This window comes from Phyllobates terribilis, unplaced genomic scaffold (assembly GCF_046119375.1).
Source record: "Phyllobates terribilis strain yellow unplaced genomic scaffold, ASM4611937v1 Scaffold_3__8_contigs__length_932513732, whole genome shotgun sequence".
In the NCBI taxonomy this organism is placed as follows: domain Eukaryota; kingdom Metazoa; phylum Chordata; class Amphibia; order Anura; family Dendrobatidae; genus Phyllobates; species Phyllobates terribilis.
The window spans coordinates 901482441-901498833 of NW_027362763.1; the positions used below are offsets into that span (position 1 = coordinate 901482441).

Sequence of the window (16393 nt, forward strand, 5' to 3'; positions counted from 1 at the left end):
AGTGACCCCATTTTGGAAACTAGACCCCCCAAGGCACCTATCTAGATGCATAGTGAGCACTTGGAACCCCCAGGTGCTTCACAAATTGATTCGTAAAAATGAAGAAGTGTTTTTTTTTTCACTTTTTCATTTTTATGAATCAATTTGTGAAGCACCTGGGGGTTCCAAGTGCTCACTATGCATCTAGATAGGTGCCTTGGGGGGTCTAGTTTCCAAAATGGGGTCACTTGTGGGGGAGCTCCAATGTTTGGGCACACAGGGACTCTCCAAATGCAACATGGTGTCCGCTAACAATTTGAGCCGACAATTTGTTAGCGGACACCATGTTGCATTTGGAGAGTCCCTGTGTGCCCAAACATTGGAGCTCCCCCACAAGTGACCCCATTTTGGAAACTAGACCCCCCAAGGCACCTATCTAGATGCATAGTGAGCAGTTGGAACCCCCAGGTGCTTCACAAATTGATTCGTAAAAATGAAAAAGTGAAAAAAAAAAACACTTTTTCATTTTTATGAATCAATTTGTGAAGCACCTGGGGGTTCCAAGTGCTCACTATGCATCTAGATAGGTGCCTTGGGGAGTCTAGTTTCCAAAATGGGGTCACTTGTGGGGAAGCTCCAATGTTTGGGCACACAGGGGCTCTCCAAACGCAACATGGCGTCCGCTAACAATTTGAGTCGATTTTCCATTCAATTTGTTAGCGGACACCATGTCACGTTTGGAGAGCCCCTGATGTGCCTAAACAGTGGAGCTCCCCCACAAGTGACCCTATTTTGGAAACTAAACCCCTCAAGGATTTTATTAAGGTGTATAGTGAACATTTTGAACTCAGAGGTACGACACAGAATTTGATAACATTAGGTCATCATATTGAATAAGTTGTCTTTAGTCTTGAGCGCAAGTGCTCGCTACTTGAGTTTGCATCGGGTACTCAGGTATGCACCATGTACTGCGTGTGCTCGAGTGACATGCTCGAGTCCCCGCCCGGATGTTTCATGGTTATTAGACACCCAAAAAAAAACATGCGGGGATCGCTCGTGCATGGCAGGCAATCCCCGCAAAGTTTTTTGGGCCGTGAAGCATATGGGGCGGAGACTCGAGCATGTCACTCAAATACCCACGATACTCAATGCATACCAGAACACCCGATGCAAACTCAAGTAGCGAGCACTTGCGCTCAACACTAGTCGCCATATCGTCATCTTTTTTTCTTACTTTTGAAAAAAATCCCAACCCCATCACAACCCCAACCCCAGCCCTAACCATAGCACAACCCTAACCATAGCACAACCCTAACCGTAGCACAACCCTAACCCTAGCAAAACCCTAACCCTAGCACAACCCTAACCCTAGCACAACCCTAACCTGAGAGTTTATTTTTTACGCCGTTCCTCATGCGGTATAAGTGATTAGACAACCTTATTCTTCGGGTCGGTGAGACTACAGCGATACCAAAATCATATGGGGTTTTTATGACTGACAGCTGTTACACACTAAAAGACGCATTTTTTGTAAAATCTAGTTTTTGCATCGCCATATTTTGAGAGTTATAATTTTCCAGATTTTGGCAGACAGTCATTTGATGGCTTGTTTTTTGCGGGATGAGTTGACGTTGTTATTGGTGCCATTTTCAGGCACGTGACATTTTTTGATCGCTTTCTATTCCGATTTTTGGGAGGCAGAATAAACAAAAACCAACAATTCAGGAAATGTTTTTTTTTTTTTTTATTCTGTTCCGCGTGTGGTAAAATTGATAAGGCAGCTTTATTCTTCGGGTCAGTATGCTTACAGCGGTACCACATTTATATCGTATTTCTATGTTTTGCACTTTTACATAATAAAAGCAATTTTATAGAAAAAAATATTTTTTAGCATAGCTTTATTCTGAGAGCTATAACTTTTTTATTTTTTGGCTGATGGAGCTGTATGGCAGCTTGTTTTTTGCGGGACGAGATGACGTTTTCAGCAGTACCATTTTTATTTATATTTGTCTTTCTGATCGCGTGTTATTCCATTTTTTGTTTGGTGGTATGGTGATAAAGCATTGTTTTTTGCTTTGTTTTTTATTTTTTTTTTTTACCGTGTTCACTGAAGGGGTTAACTAGTGGGACAGTTTTATAGGTCAGGTTGTTCCGGACGCGGCGATACCAAATATGTGCACTTTTATTGTTTGTTTTTTGTTTTTTTTTATAATAATATTTATTGATGGGTACATTATATTTTTATTTTTGGTGGATTATTTTTTTTATTTTTTTTATATTTTTACAATTTTTTTTTATTTTTTTTTTCACTTTCTGATAGTTTTAATACTTTATTACTTTGTCCCACTGTGGGACTTCCACTTTTTTTTCTCTGATCGCCTGCATGGCACAGGAATGCAGCACCATCCCTGTGTCATGCAGGCTGTCAGCGCTGGACAGGGAGAAGATTGTTTGGAGATGCACTGCTCATGTCCAAAAAATCTTCCTGCTGTCTGGTGACCCGGATGTTGTCATGACGACATCGGGTCGTCATGGCAACATCCTGGAAGCCACGGCAGTCAGCGCTGGAAGCCGGAAGAGGAGGTGAGTATCTGCGATCACCTCCCCTTGCCACCGCAATGCTGCGATCGACTTGCACATAGTACCGAGTGTCAGCTGTGACAATCAGCTGACACCCGGCGGCGATCGCGCCCGCACAGCCTGTGTGCGCGCGCGATCGCCATAACGTACTAATACGGGTCTGGCTCTTAAGTCCCAGGGCACAGACGCGTATTAGTACGTCAAATGTTGTTAAGGGGTTAAAGATGGGTCGTGGCTGGGTTTTCAAGCATGACAATGACCTGAAAAACAGCCAAGGCAACTAAGGAGTGCCTACGTAAGAAGCATTTCAAGGTCCTGGAGTGGCCCAGCCAGTCTCCAGACCTGAACCCCAAAAAAAATCTTTGGAGAGAGCTGAAACAAAATGTTGGCTAGCGACAACCACAAAACCTGAATGATCTGGAGAAGATCTGTATGGAAGAGTAGGCCCAAATCCCTGCTGCAGTGTGTGCAAAGTTGGTCAAGAACTGTAGGAAACATCTGACCTCTATAATTGCAAACAAAAGTTTAAATACTAAATATTAAGTTCTGTTTTTCGATTGTATCAAATACTTATTTCATGCACTAAAATGCAAATGAATTATGTAAAAATCATACAATAGGATTTTTTTGTAAGATTCTTTCTCTTACAGTTAAAGTGTACCTATGATAAAAAATACAGACCTCTCCATTTTTTGTAGGTGGAAAAACTTGCAAAATCAACAGTGTATCAAATACTTATTTTCCTCACTGTATCTATTTATATATATAGATATATATATCTATATATAGATACAGTCTATCTATCTATCTATCTATCTATCTATCTATCTATCTATCTACAGTGCTGGCCAAAAGTATTGGCACCCCTGCAATTCTGTTAGATAATACTCAGTTTCTTCCTGAAAATGATTGCAATCACAAATTCTTTGGTATTATTATCTTCATTTAATTTGCTTGCAAGGAAAAAACACAAAAGAGAATGAAGCAAAAATCTAATCATTGATCATTTCACACAAAACTCCAAAAATGGGCCAGACAAAAGTATTGGCACCCTCAGCCTAATACTTGGTTGCACAACCTTTAGCCAAAATAACTGCGAACAACCGCTTCCGGTAACCATCAATGAGTTTCTTACAATGCTCTGCTGGAATTGTAGACCATTCTTCTTTGGCAAACTGCTCCAGGTCCCTGATATTTGAAGGGTGCCTTCTCCAAACTGCCATTTTGAGATCTCTCCACAGGTGTTCTATGGGATTCAGGTCTGGACTCATTGCTGGCCACCTTAGAAGTCTCCAGTGCTTTCTCTCAAACCATTTTATAGTGCTTTTGGAAGTGTGTTTTGGGTCATTGTCCTGCTGGAAAACCCATGACCTCTGAGGGAGACCCAGCTTTCTCACACTGGGCCCTACATTATGCTGCAAAATTTGTTGGTAGTCTTCAGACTTCATAATGCCATGCACACGGTAAAGCAGTCCAGTGCCAGAGGCAGCAAAGCAACCCCAAAACATCAGGGAACCTCCGCCATGTTTGACTGTAGGGACCGTGTTCTTTTCTTTGAATGCCTCTTTTTTTTTCCTGTACACTCTATGTTGATGCTTTTTCCCAAAAAGCTCTACTTTTGTCTCATCTGACCAGAGAACATTCTTCCAAAACGTTTTAGGCTTTCTCAGGTAAGTTTTGGCAAACTCCAGCCTGGCTTTTTTATGTCTCGGGGTAAGAAGTGGGGCCTTCCTGGGTATCCTACCATACAGTCCCTTTTCATTCAGACGCCAACGGATAGTACGGGTTGACACTGTTGTACCCTCGGGCTGCAGGGCAGCTTGAACTTGTTTGGATGTTAGTCGAGGTTCTTTATCCACCATCCGCACAATCTTGCGTTGAAATCTCTCGTCAATTTTTCTTTTCCGTCCACATCTAGGGAGGTTAGCCACAGTGCCATGGGCTTTAAACTTCTTGATGACACTGCGCACGGAAGACACAGGAACATTCAGGTCTTTGGAGATGGACTTGTAGCATTGAGATTGCTCATGCTTCCTCACAATTTGGTTTCTCAAGTCCTCAGACAGTTCTTTGGTCTTCTTTCTTTTCTCCATGCTCAATGTGGTACACACAAGGACACAGGACAGAGGTTGAGTCAACTTTAATCCATGTTAACTGGCTGCAAGTGTGATTTAGTTATTGCTAACACCTGTTAGGTGCCACAGGTAAGTTACAGGTGCTGTGAATTACACGAATTAGAGAAGCATCACATGATTTTTCAAACAGTGCCAATACTTTTGTCCACCCCCTTTTTTAGGTTTGGTGTGGAATTGTATCCAATTTGGCTTTAGGACAATTCTTTTTGTGTTTTTTCATTGAAGACAAATTAAATGAAGATAATAATACCAAAGAATTTGTGATTGCAATCATTTTCAGTAAGAAACTGAGTATTATCTGACAGAATTGCAGGGGTGCCAATACTTTTGGCCACCACTGTATCTATCTATCTATCTATCCTATTAAAGTTTTCTCATAACTGTGCAACCTGATATGAAAAGTGTTAAATATTCAAAATACTTTCCTTCTGATATGTTATATATGATGACTTCAGCAGACTTGTCCATTTAACCCTTTCCATAGCTAATTGTGCACAGTGGGTTTAGTACTTCATCTTCACATGATCAAAGATTACCAGTGACTGTTGTATCTCTTCATTACATGGGCTTTAGAAAACATGAAATGATCTGATCTAATTATCATCTTGCCAAGAGAAACACTGATGCATGCAGTGGACACAGTAACTGTTTCCTCTAAAGTGTTCAACCTGGAAAGAAAAGTGTTAAAAATGTAAAATCCTTCCTGAGATAGATGTTTTATAGGGTGCTGTCTTTGTAAGAAAGCCCATTTATCCCTTTCCTTAGCTTTCTGAGTACACTGGGTTTAGAATTAATTGTTTAGGTGATCAAAGAAAGAAGAGTGTGTGTGTTTATTGGGGGACCCTGCTGCTATGATACTATCAGAAATGTAAGGGAAGACTGTTGGTTCATGCCTTTTCTTCCACAGTTCCTTCTGACTTGTAGTCAGGGGAGTGTAATACAATTGCTACTCAGTAATCTGGTTTTGTGCAGATAGCCCTCCTCTGCCAGCCAGAGATGCTCAGCTAGATTAGTAACCATGAGTTAAGAGGCATGGTGTGGCTGGAGATGCAGCAGGTAGCAGCCAGCACTGGTCATGTCAGCACCTGGACATTACTACTGCAGAGAGCACTCACTTCTTTTCTCATCTCTTTCATTGCCTGGTTACTAGCTGGCTGTAAGGTTTCTCTCTGTGACTGTAAAGAGGAGGAGGAGAGGGGGAAGTAGCAGAAGAGGAGGAGGAAGATGTGAGAGAGACTGAAGGCACTGTAGATCCAGCACTCACATCCTAGCTTGTCTTACCTTTCAAGTAGCTCTTCCTGCTGTCAACATGGACATTATTATGAACAGCTCCTTGTCACTACCTGATACCTTCCTCAACAGCAGCACAGCTGAGCTAGGTGTCAATGCCTCACTGTCAGCCATGAGATGTCCAGTTGGGTCCTTGGGTAACACCACCAGGCTAGATGGCAACCAGTCCTATCTGTGCAACGGACGAGAGCTTCTTCCCCATGAGGACAACTCCATCATCATAGCCATCATCATCACAGCTCTGTACTCCATGATCTGCGTGGTGGGGCTCTTTGGAAACGTTCTGGTCATGTATGTCATTGTCAGGTAAGCTGACTGATGCCCTCTGTTGTATTCTGACCCTCAATACCTGAGTTATGATTCCACCTTAAATATTGGGGAAACTTTATGTGGATCATTATTGTTGTCTATCAAAAAGTAATTATCAACTACCAGATACTAGAGAGGTTAGGAAGGCTGTGACTGCTGCATGCATGGGTAAGCAAATGGGACTAATGCAGGACGTGGTGAGTGTGCAGGGAGTGAGAGAGTTAAAAGTGAACAATGATGAACCACTAAGTGAAGTAGGTAAGGCCACCTAAGCAGATTTATGAGGCAGTGAAGGGCAAAAGGCTTGGTATATCAGGAACAGCAGGTGCTCTAGAAGAAAGGACTACAGGTTAACAGCAGAAAAGGCTATCCATTCATCTTGTCAATCACTCCTCCTGGAACAGGAATGATGACCTGATATTGATGTTACTACTATAGCGTGTGTTTGTGTGTGTGTATATTGTAGTTTGTGTATATATATATATATATATATATATATATATATATATATATATATTTATATTTATTTCAATGAAACCAACAACTTCCTTCCTATACCAGAGTTTTTTGTTCTCTGGATAGATATACTCCCATCTTAGGTTCTGCTCCCCCCTCTACCTGAGTCTTCATTATACTACTCTATATGTTTCAGTGCTGAGTTGGATGAATGAATACTCTATTAGCTGAGGTGCAGAAAGTGTACACCACTGAATGGATTCCGTGTTGATCATATTATCACCATAACTTTTAGAGACATTAGAAGGACAGTGATTTTCATGTTCTGTTATGTGGGCATATAGATGTATTAGGCAAGGAGGCAGGGTATCTTATAGGGTGACAGGACACATAGCACGCCCCCTTCTTAGCTCTGACATTGTGTAGATACCTTATGATGACTCTTTCACACCCTCATGACTGAATGGGGATCACAGAACATGGTGATGCAACCATTCTTTTTATAATATTATGTATTTATGAGTATAGTGGACAAACAATGGATGTGCCTCCTTTTTTTTCTGAACATTGGCATGGGTTAAAAGGATACAACGGATATAAGTTTATGCCTCTATATATTAAATGATGGAGATATGCAGTGCAGTTGTAATACATAAAGACCCTCTGACAGCGACCCAAGTAACCTATTGATACAGGCTACATACCCAGTTGATGACAACCACTTTGTTTCCTTAGTGTGAAAATGATGATGGTCACCAGACCTTCGGACACCTCTGACTCCCCAAGAGTCACTGCTGGTGGCAATGCCTTGTGGCAAGTAATGAACCTAAGGTTCAGGGGAGCCACCCAACAAGCACAAAAGGAAAGGTTTAATTGGCTTGTGCACAGCCTACAAAAAAAATAAACTGAACACCTTCAATTACAAGTAAACAACTCAAAAACACCTACATCAACATCAAACATAATCAGTAAGATGTATAAATTTCTGCTGGTTATATATATATATATATATATATATATATATATATATATATAATGTGTATGTAGCAAGTATATTTAGACACATATACTGTATATATATATATATATATATATATATATATATATATATAAAATCTATAATTTTCGAGATAATCACATTACTATGACCATATGTAAAATTACATTTATTGTGACCAGTTGGGAGGGGGTGACTATAAGAACAATGCATCACGATAGTCAAATCTACCTAACTAAATGTTGCAAATTACACTTTACAATAGAAATGATTGTATCTTTTCAGAATTAGCTACAGTTTTGTCAGTATGTTACATCTCCTTTTCTTGAGTCATTGCTGCCATCTATAGGGCATTTTATTTCAGGATCTGGAAAGAGTAACAAAGTATATAAAAGTCTATAAAGCCTCATAGATCAATCTCCTTACACAGACAAATGATACAAGTGTGCCATAAAATCCCTTGCAAAAAATGTCTCTCATGTTTATTAATTCAGCTGTGCCACTTTTCATTCCTTACTGACTGCCATGACAATTTTTTTCCCTTTCTATAAGGGGAGTTTGATGTCTGTGGTTTAGAACCTACAATATTGCAACTAATTTATCACCCAGTTCCGCTACTCCCTATAGGTATACCTGTAAATATAGAGGAAGGACCCCACAATCCTATGTTTAGATAAGATGCAGCTTCATTTTACAGCGTCTTGATACACCCCATTTTGGTTGTGTAGAGGGAAGCTAGGGATTCAAAGATCTATATCAGAAAATGCTGAACTATCTCTGTGAAGAATCTTAATTTTTTTTCACTTTAAAATGTTTTTTGAGCCAACCAAACAAAAAATCACATTTTACTTATTAATTTAGCGCCATTAAAGGGAATCTGTCAGCAGGTTTTTGCTGAATAATCTGAGAAAAGCAAAACAGGCAAGAAAGCCTGATCACTTACTGGGCTGCTAGGTGTAGTTTTCAACCTTGGTGTGATTTGAAGCCAGGACTCCAGCGCTCCAAAGTAACAGTGCTAACCACTTAGCCACCGTGCAGACAGTGACGCAAGTGCTCATCATGATTGACCGCAGTGATTAGCCAATAAGTGTTAGGAGTTAGTATTTCATAGTAGCTAAAGATCCAAAGGTTGTCAGACTATAAATTCATGGGCCTATTTATCATAGTACATCATTCACAGCTTGTTATGGCATATATTCTACTCACGGGTGCCACTAATTTAATAAAGAGGCAAACATAGGTTTTCCTTTTGAATTAGTGAGAAATAAAAATTGTCACATTGCCACGAATTATATTTTGAATCCATGGTAATTTCTGGTAATTTGCATGGACCCATAGAAAGATACTTAGTTATGTTGGTCAATGTAGTTCAGTGATGACATCATCGAGGAAGAACTTACTTCACCCAAAAGATTTACACTCCAACTTTATGTGTTTTAGAATATGATAAAATATCTGTAAAAAAAAAAAAGAATTAAAAACAACTAGTGTAGCAAGAATATTGTTGTCCCCTTCAAAAAATACAAAGTTTTTTTCTGAAATGATACGCAAACTGCGCCTTTGATTTTGAAGAAGGCTTTATCGGGGAACCTATCACCTGATTCATGCAGTGGGCAGCCTTAATCTGAGCCTGGCTGTTCGATTGCAGCCAGGCATATTATTCTTTGAAACACTCCAATGTTTAAAAGATGATATACTTTAAAAATGTATATGGTAAAACCCAGCAGAGCTGGGAAGAGATGGCGGGGGAAGAGTTAGACTAGATTTGTTCCCGACTATGGTCCTCAACTGGCTATTCCCAGCGCTGCTAGAGGTTATTGACAGGTCTTCTCCTATGTACACACGAGGGACAAACCTGTCACTCACCTGCAGTGGAGCTGGGAAGAGCCAGCCGGACATATAATGTATAATTTCTCTGAAATGCCAGAGCATTTCAGAGAAAAAGAAACCTGGCTGCAATCGTGCAGACAGGCTTTCATTCATGATGCCCGTGGTTTGGGCAGCAAGAATGAGATAACAGGTTCCCTTTAAATCAGTGAAATTTAGTGGATGTTCTTGGTAAATTGTGAAACACCTTGTAAATGAGATTGTATGGAACAAAAGATATACATTAATTTTGCTTTTAGTTTATTACTGATGTGAAGCTCTTGTTTTTGTCTAAAGTATAAATTGATTTGTAATATTTTATAAGTAGTGAGCTTTTCTATTTGCGCCTTTTTCTCAATCTAAGCAAGCTGTTCATGGAGCATCTATTTCAAGGGCACTTCGACCAATGTAATCAAACCACTCAACCTGACTCACAAAATTGACACGTTATATATGTAGTCCTGATGACCTCTCACATGTCTGATTACTTCAAGACATTAAGGTTATCCAACCAGCAGGAGAATAGTGGATGAAAGGAACTGATTCAGACAGTAAGATAGGACTAAGGGCAAATGCTCTGGGTGCCAAATGCTTTTCGAGTGGAAGCTACAACATATAAAGTACGGAGATGTAGGTAGGTATTTGTATGTTTTATAGGTAAGATGAACCCGAAAATAGAAAGAAAATTACAGGTTTGCATTGCGAATGTTATTATTTTTTTCAAAATAAAAGCATTCTAAATAGTGATGAGCACAAGTGCTTGTTACTCGAGTTTGCCTAGGGTGCTCGAGTGACATGTTCGTGTCCCAACAGTCGCATGTTTCGCTGCTGTTAAACAGACAGAAAAAATACAGGGATTGTCAGTATTTGTCAGGCAATCCCCACAAGCGTTGTGGCTGTCTAACAGCCATGAAACATGCGGCCGCAGGGACTCGGACATGTCGTTCAAGCACCTGTGAAACTCGGTGCATTCCCGAGCACCTTAGGGAAACCTGTGCTCATCACTTATCCTAAAATGAAATCCCATCTTCAAACATTGTGCTGAGTGGCCATATTAAAAACATTAAAAGGGGCATGTATGGCTGACAGTAAAAAAAAAATTCAGCACGCTTACCTGCTGTCGCCACCTTCCTCCCTACACACACATATTGCTCTAGCGCAGGACATTTTGGTAGTCAGGGGCAGCACAGGAAGAGATGATGTTACTGTTTCTCTGTTATAGTCACCTGACCGCTGCAGCCAATCAAAGGCCTCAGCAGTCTTATGACAGAAGAATAGTGACGTCATTTCTTCTGTGCCAGCACACACTACAGGGACAGCCTGCGCCTGGTCAATGGGTGTGACAGCAGATGAGTGTTTCCGTTTTAGGTATTTTCACCACATCCATCCCCATGAAATTGTTTTATAGACAACCCTTTTAATACAATGTTTCTGTAAGGAGTTTTCCAGATGAAGTGGTATGCTCTTTTAAATAAATATGGATACACTGGTTCACATTGGACAGAGTAGTTTCCATAATCAGAGACAGTGAAAGTCATGCATATGGACTCTATCAACAGTTCAAGTAGAATTTCCTTATTGTGAGGTAACAAGCTTGATGGTTACAAATTCTCTTTAAGATGTATTGGGCTTACACAATAGTAGTCTGTTAATGTACAACAACAAACTAATATTACACTTTCTTTGTACTTCAACAATCTGCTTGCAAACACCTCAGCAGCACTTGCTTCACATTGGCACAATCACTTTGTCTCCATCACAGTGTGGTGCAGTGCAAATCTGCGGTGCTGGTCATGGGCCCTCCTCATGTCTTATGGTTCTGCAGTAGCTCTTGTTGGACAACTCATACACTGTAAGGGCCTAATCACTAAATTACCACATCACAGTTCCTCATACCAAACACTTTTCTCTGGCTGTCTATAATGTTCTACTTCTCAGAATTCAGTTCATTTTTATGTGGCAATCCTCACGGCTTTGATGGTGGCTAAATTCACATTATTGGTGGATACACTTTTCACTCACAGTAATAAGCTTCTATGCTTCCGTCTGTGGTGTGAATCCTCTCTCTCGCTCTCTCTCTCGCTCTCTTATCCAGGAAGGCTAATCTTTTTCTCCTGGGGCAGACTATCACAACTGCAGAGCAGAATGGAGCTTCTTACATGTTCCTCTTCATCCTCAACAAGTTCCCTGAGGTGGCTCAGCAACTGGCATGTGTTACTCACCCCTTGTCACCCCTTCCTTGATAGTTTTTCATTTTGACTTCTTTATTACTTCTGCTTGCATTATCTACAAATCCCTTCTGCTCAGACAACAGCACCAATCCTTTGCAACACACAAAGCACTTCACTAGATCTATCACACAGCTGTTGCAGCTTGTATATAAACACAAGGCATGGAATAAAACATTGCATATGTAACAATAGATTAATATGACAGTAGATAGAGAGTGAACAATTCAACATGTAGCATTGAGGGTTTGCACAGCAACAGTCTGTAATATTTCTAAGAGGATAGCAAACCCATTTTTAACCCTCTTACAATTCTATCCATATTACGTCCCTTAGAAAATTAGTTATATCATGCAGAGATCCTAAGAATTTCATATTCCCCAGCACTGCTTTGCAGAAATAGTCAGAAACAAGGTGTTAATTATATTAGCTAATATTTTCTTCAAGTAATATAGACCCCTGTCTGTTATGATCTCTGGACACAACTACTTACATTGAGCGTACCAGCTTGTTGTCTTCCGATGACTCCTGTAGAGCATTGACAGGGATTGATTTGCCTTCAGCTTGACAACATGTTGATCACGACTATCTCTACATGAAGAATATAACATTATACTAAGAATATATTATTCATACTATTACTTAGAAGGATGTTCCTATCATGAAGTCTTATGACATAAAACAAAAAAATACCGTAATATTATAATCGGGTGGGGGTTCATCCTCTGGGGTCTTCACCGATCCAGACCATTTCCAGTAAAGCAAATGGCAACACAGCTGTATTTAGATGACAGAGGCTTTATTGCACTAGGTAGTTGGTAGTGCTGTTGTACAGGAAACATTACCCAAAGCTGCAGTCCCTTCATTTGTAGAATAGTGCCGTCTTCTTGTGTATTATTTAAAAAAAAATATGTAGAACACGCGAGTGTGAAAAACAAATTGACATATAATATATATATGTATATCTACTGTATATATACAGTATATGTATATATTATATCTGTATTATTGGTACAAATGGAATCCTACAAAACATTGGATCGCACCCGGACCAGTGTTATGCTATGGGGCCATGCATATGTCATGTTCTTTCCTCGGACCGAGCCGGTCAAAGGAAAAAATAGCTGCATGCCCGAGGTTGATCCAATATTGGGATCACACTCAGCAATGCCAGTCAGAAACCAACAGACTGTACTCGGGTGACATCTGAGTTCAGTCCGATTTCCACGTACTTACAGAATGGAAAAGATGCAGACATTTTTTTTCTGCATCTTCTTCTCTTTCAAGAAAATTGGATCATACTATGATCATACAACGATCAAATTCTGATATGAGTTTGATCAGAGTGTGATTTTCATAAATGAATTGATTATTTCAGATGGCAGAATACAGGGTAGTCTGCCTTAGTGAAACTCGTCTTATGTATGACATGGCCTGATAGGGGGTATGGTGTTATCACAAATAGTACAAAGGAAAAGCAGAGCCATTGCTTACAACAACCAATCAAATTCCAGCTCAAATTTTTCAGAAACCCTCATCAACAGGACTTCACTATAGGATCATACATATGAGATAAAAATCACCCAAATCCGCTGATTTTGGTAAGATTGGACATCCATCTAATGTGTACAATAGCTTCCTGACCATTGCATGACAGATTTATTGGGGGGAACACAAGATTTTGGCTATTGGCATTCACTCCATTTGTTCAGCAGGGAGATAATCTGCTGCTAGTTGATTTTGGTATCATCTCTCTCATAGAAAACAGAGGAAATTTTGGCTGAACCTTGTGTTTGTGTGTATGGAGGAGTCGCAAAATATAACTGTCAGCTGAATGATGGTTCGAACGATAATTATCTAGTGTGTATGGGCTGGAGAAAATAATAAAACACTGCCTCCCAGGACTATAACTTCAAGATGGTTTTGTAACCCAGGCTAATACCAACCTATACCTGTTGAAGACGCCGGTCCAGTGTTGAAACGTGTAGTATGAACTTTATAGTCCTCATTTTCTGTCTGTTTGCTGCGTTTTTACTTTGGACTAACTTAAAAAAAAATATATCAATCGACTGTAAATTCAGCAGGATTAGTGATGAGCGAGCATGCTCGTTACTCGAGATTTACGAGCATGCTCTGGTGTTTTCCGAGTATCTTCAGCGTGCTCAGGTGTTATGTTTTAGTCACTCCGTGCTCATGATTTGCGACTATTTGTCAGCTTTAATACATGTAAGGAATGCCTGTTTTTTAAGCATTCCTCACATGTATTAAAGCTGTCATACAGTCGCAAATCATGAGCACGGAGTGACTGAAACATAACACCCGAGCACTCTGAAGATACTCGGCGAGCACCCGAGCATGCTCGCCAAAAGGGTTAGCAGAACATACTCGCTCATCACTAAACAGGAACCATTTTGTATTCTATTTGGACTATTCCAACCAGAAACGCCCAATGCTCAGCATTTTTGTTCTGACTTTGTTATTCTAATGCGTATGGCCATCTTTACAAGCCTGTAAAAAATCTGTTCTAATGCAGAATAAGTCAAGAGAAAAATCTACAGCAATGACTAGTCTCTAATGGAAACAATATGTTATTCCGAAGACTATTCTGTTAAAGGTTTCATTTGGAATAGATTATTTAGATTATTAATGTGTTTGACTTATTTATTCTTTACCGAAGGAAATAATCAATGTTTATACATAATGTAGTGAAGAAATATTTGTAGTACTGACAACATCTAAACAACATCGTTATGTATGTTATGTAGTGGAGATCAATTTGTATAAAATATCCAATAGTACGTTTAGATTAAAAGTCTGATTTTACCAGGAGCACTTATTATTCTGTGTGAGTGCACTCTTGTACATCAAGATGGTATATGGTAACATAAGATATGCTGAAAGGGGTTCTCCTGGCATATGATATCAATGAACTATAGTTATATTTTTCACTATTGGTGTATCATTGGGCTGCACATTTTTTAGTTTTAGAAGCAAACAAACTGACCAGGGAGAAGCAGTGAATTTATATGATACTATTTTACTATAACGAAGATGCATATATATAGAACACATTGTTTGCTTGTCTTTTGGTTACTTTTATTACTAATTTAGATAGAAATATACATTATACAGTGACTTATCTCTACATAAGTGGCATATTGCTTTAATGGCCATTTAATGTATTATTGACTGCTGTACCTGTGCAGTAGTAAATAGCTCGTTGTAGCGTTAGCATACAAGCCAGCCAGCAATAGATCACTATTATCAGTATCTATTAAAGCAAAGATGCAGATAAAAACCGAGTCACTAATAACTATCATTATTTCAGTCTTCTTGGTTGAATACAGAGTGTTTGTATTTGTGCAATATGACTGCATCAATAAGACACAGTAAGCAAGCTGAAGAATAGTATGCAAGTAACACTAAGCCTTGTGTCTCATTTTTTTGTAATTGATGAGCTACTGTATATTCATTCAGAGGATATTTCATCACATTTTGATGCTGAATAAAACATTTTTTTTTTATTTCCCTTCTCTATTGTCTTCTAAAGATTAGTGTGCCTACTATATTAATTTCTCCTTCAACCAAGGGGGCATAACAGAGATTCTCCTATGGTGTTGTGTACTTTTTCACTTTATGATATTGCTCAATCATAAGAAGATATTGTTATACAGGGAGAAAATAAAGCAAACTCCCCTAGAGGAGGACAGAACTGGATTTTTCACTGTGATCTGGTAAGACTAATGTGTCCAATCTTATCACACTGAGATTTCATCATTCATGGTGCTTATTGTCATTACAAGTGCCAGTAGAGGAAAAGAGATGTGCGTTAATGACATTACATACAATACTGTGGATCTATCCCAGGGATTGGGGTATAATGCCTACAATACATATTATAGAACCAGAGTGGTGTATGTGACAAATGCTGCTCTCATGATGTTCTTCATCACTGTTCATCATGCTGCAGCTCTCCTCTGTAATGATATGACAGTGCTGGGAGAGGAGCGCTGCTTCACACCACTATAGAAAGCCCAACGTTTAGATAAGGAGAGGAACGTCTGTTGCATACTAATATTTGAATAATCAAGTTGAATAGATCAGTCCAAAATTATATGTTCAATTAAACTGTAATTGTGTTGCAGTATATCTCAGTGTGAATAGTTTTTAACTCTGGTTCCCTGTAGAGTTATATGTAGAACAAATTGAGGGATAATAATGCTATATAATGTGTCACTTTTTACTTTATTATTGTTGACTTTTTAAATTAACACCGCCTAGCTATCGTAATAACACTTTGTATTGGAAAATGAGAGAACAGCTTAGAGAATTCTACACTGTAATCACATCACATCACTCACAGATACATGAAAAATGTACCATATCTGGTCAACTGACTACTGTCATAACATGCGGTGAGTGACTTCATTATATCATTTGCTTTGTTTGACTTTCCTTGTGCTCTGAAAGGGACTTTATTAGCAGCTGTTATTCTCCGGTGCGGTGAACAAGAATTTGATATCTTCCAGATGTCCCTTCCTGCTTATTTGTCA

At 39.3% G+C, this 16393-nt stretch overlaps 1 protein-coding gene across 1 annotated transcript in view; it reads left to right on the forward strand.

Annotated features, from left to right (window-relative positions):
* Positions 1–5640: 5640 nt before the first annotated feature.
* LOC141257777 (mu-type opioid receptor) overlaps positions 5641–16393 on the forward strand; it is a 173448-nt gene continuing 162695 nt past the window's right edge. The window contains exon 1 of the mRNA XM_073672743.1: positions 5641–6290. Within this exon, the coding sequence (XP_073528844.1) occupies positions 6004–6290 (287 nt within the window). The 5' untranslated portion in view covers positions 5641–6003. The remainder of the gene's footprint in view (positions 6291–16393) is intronic.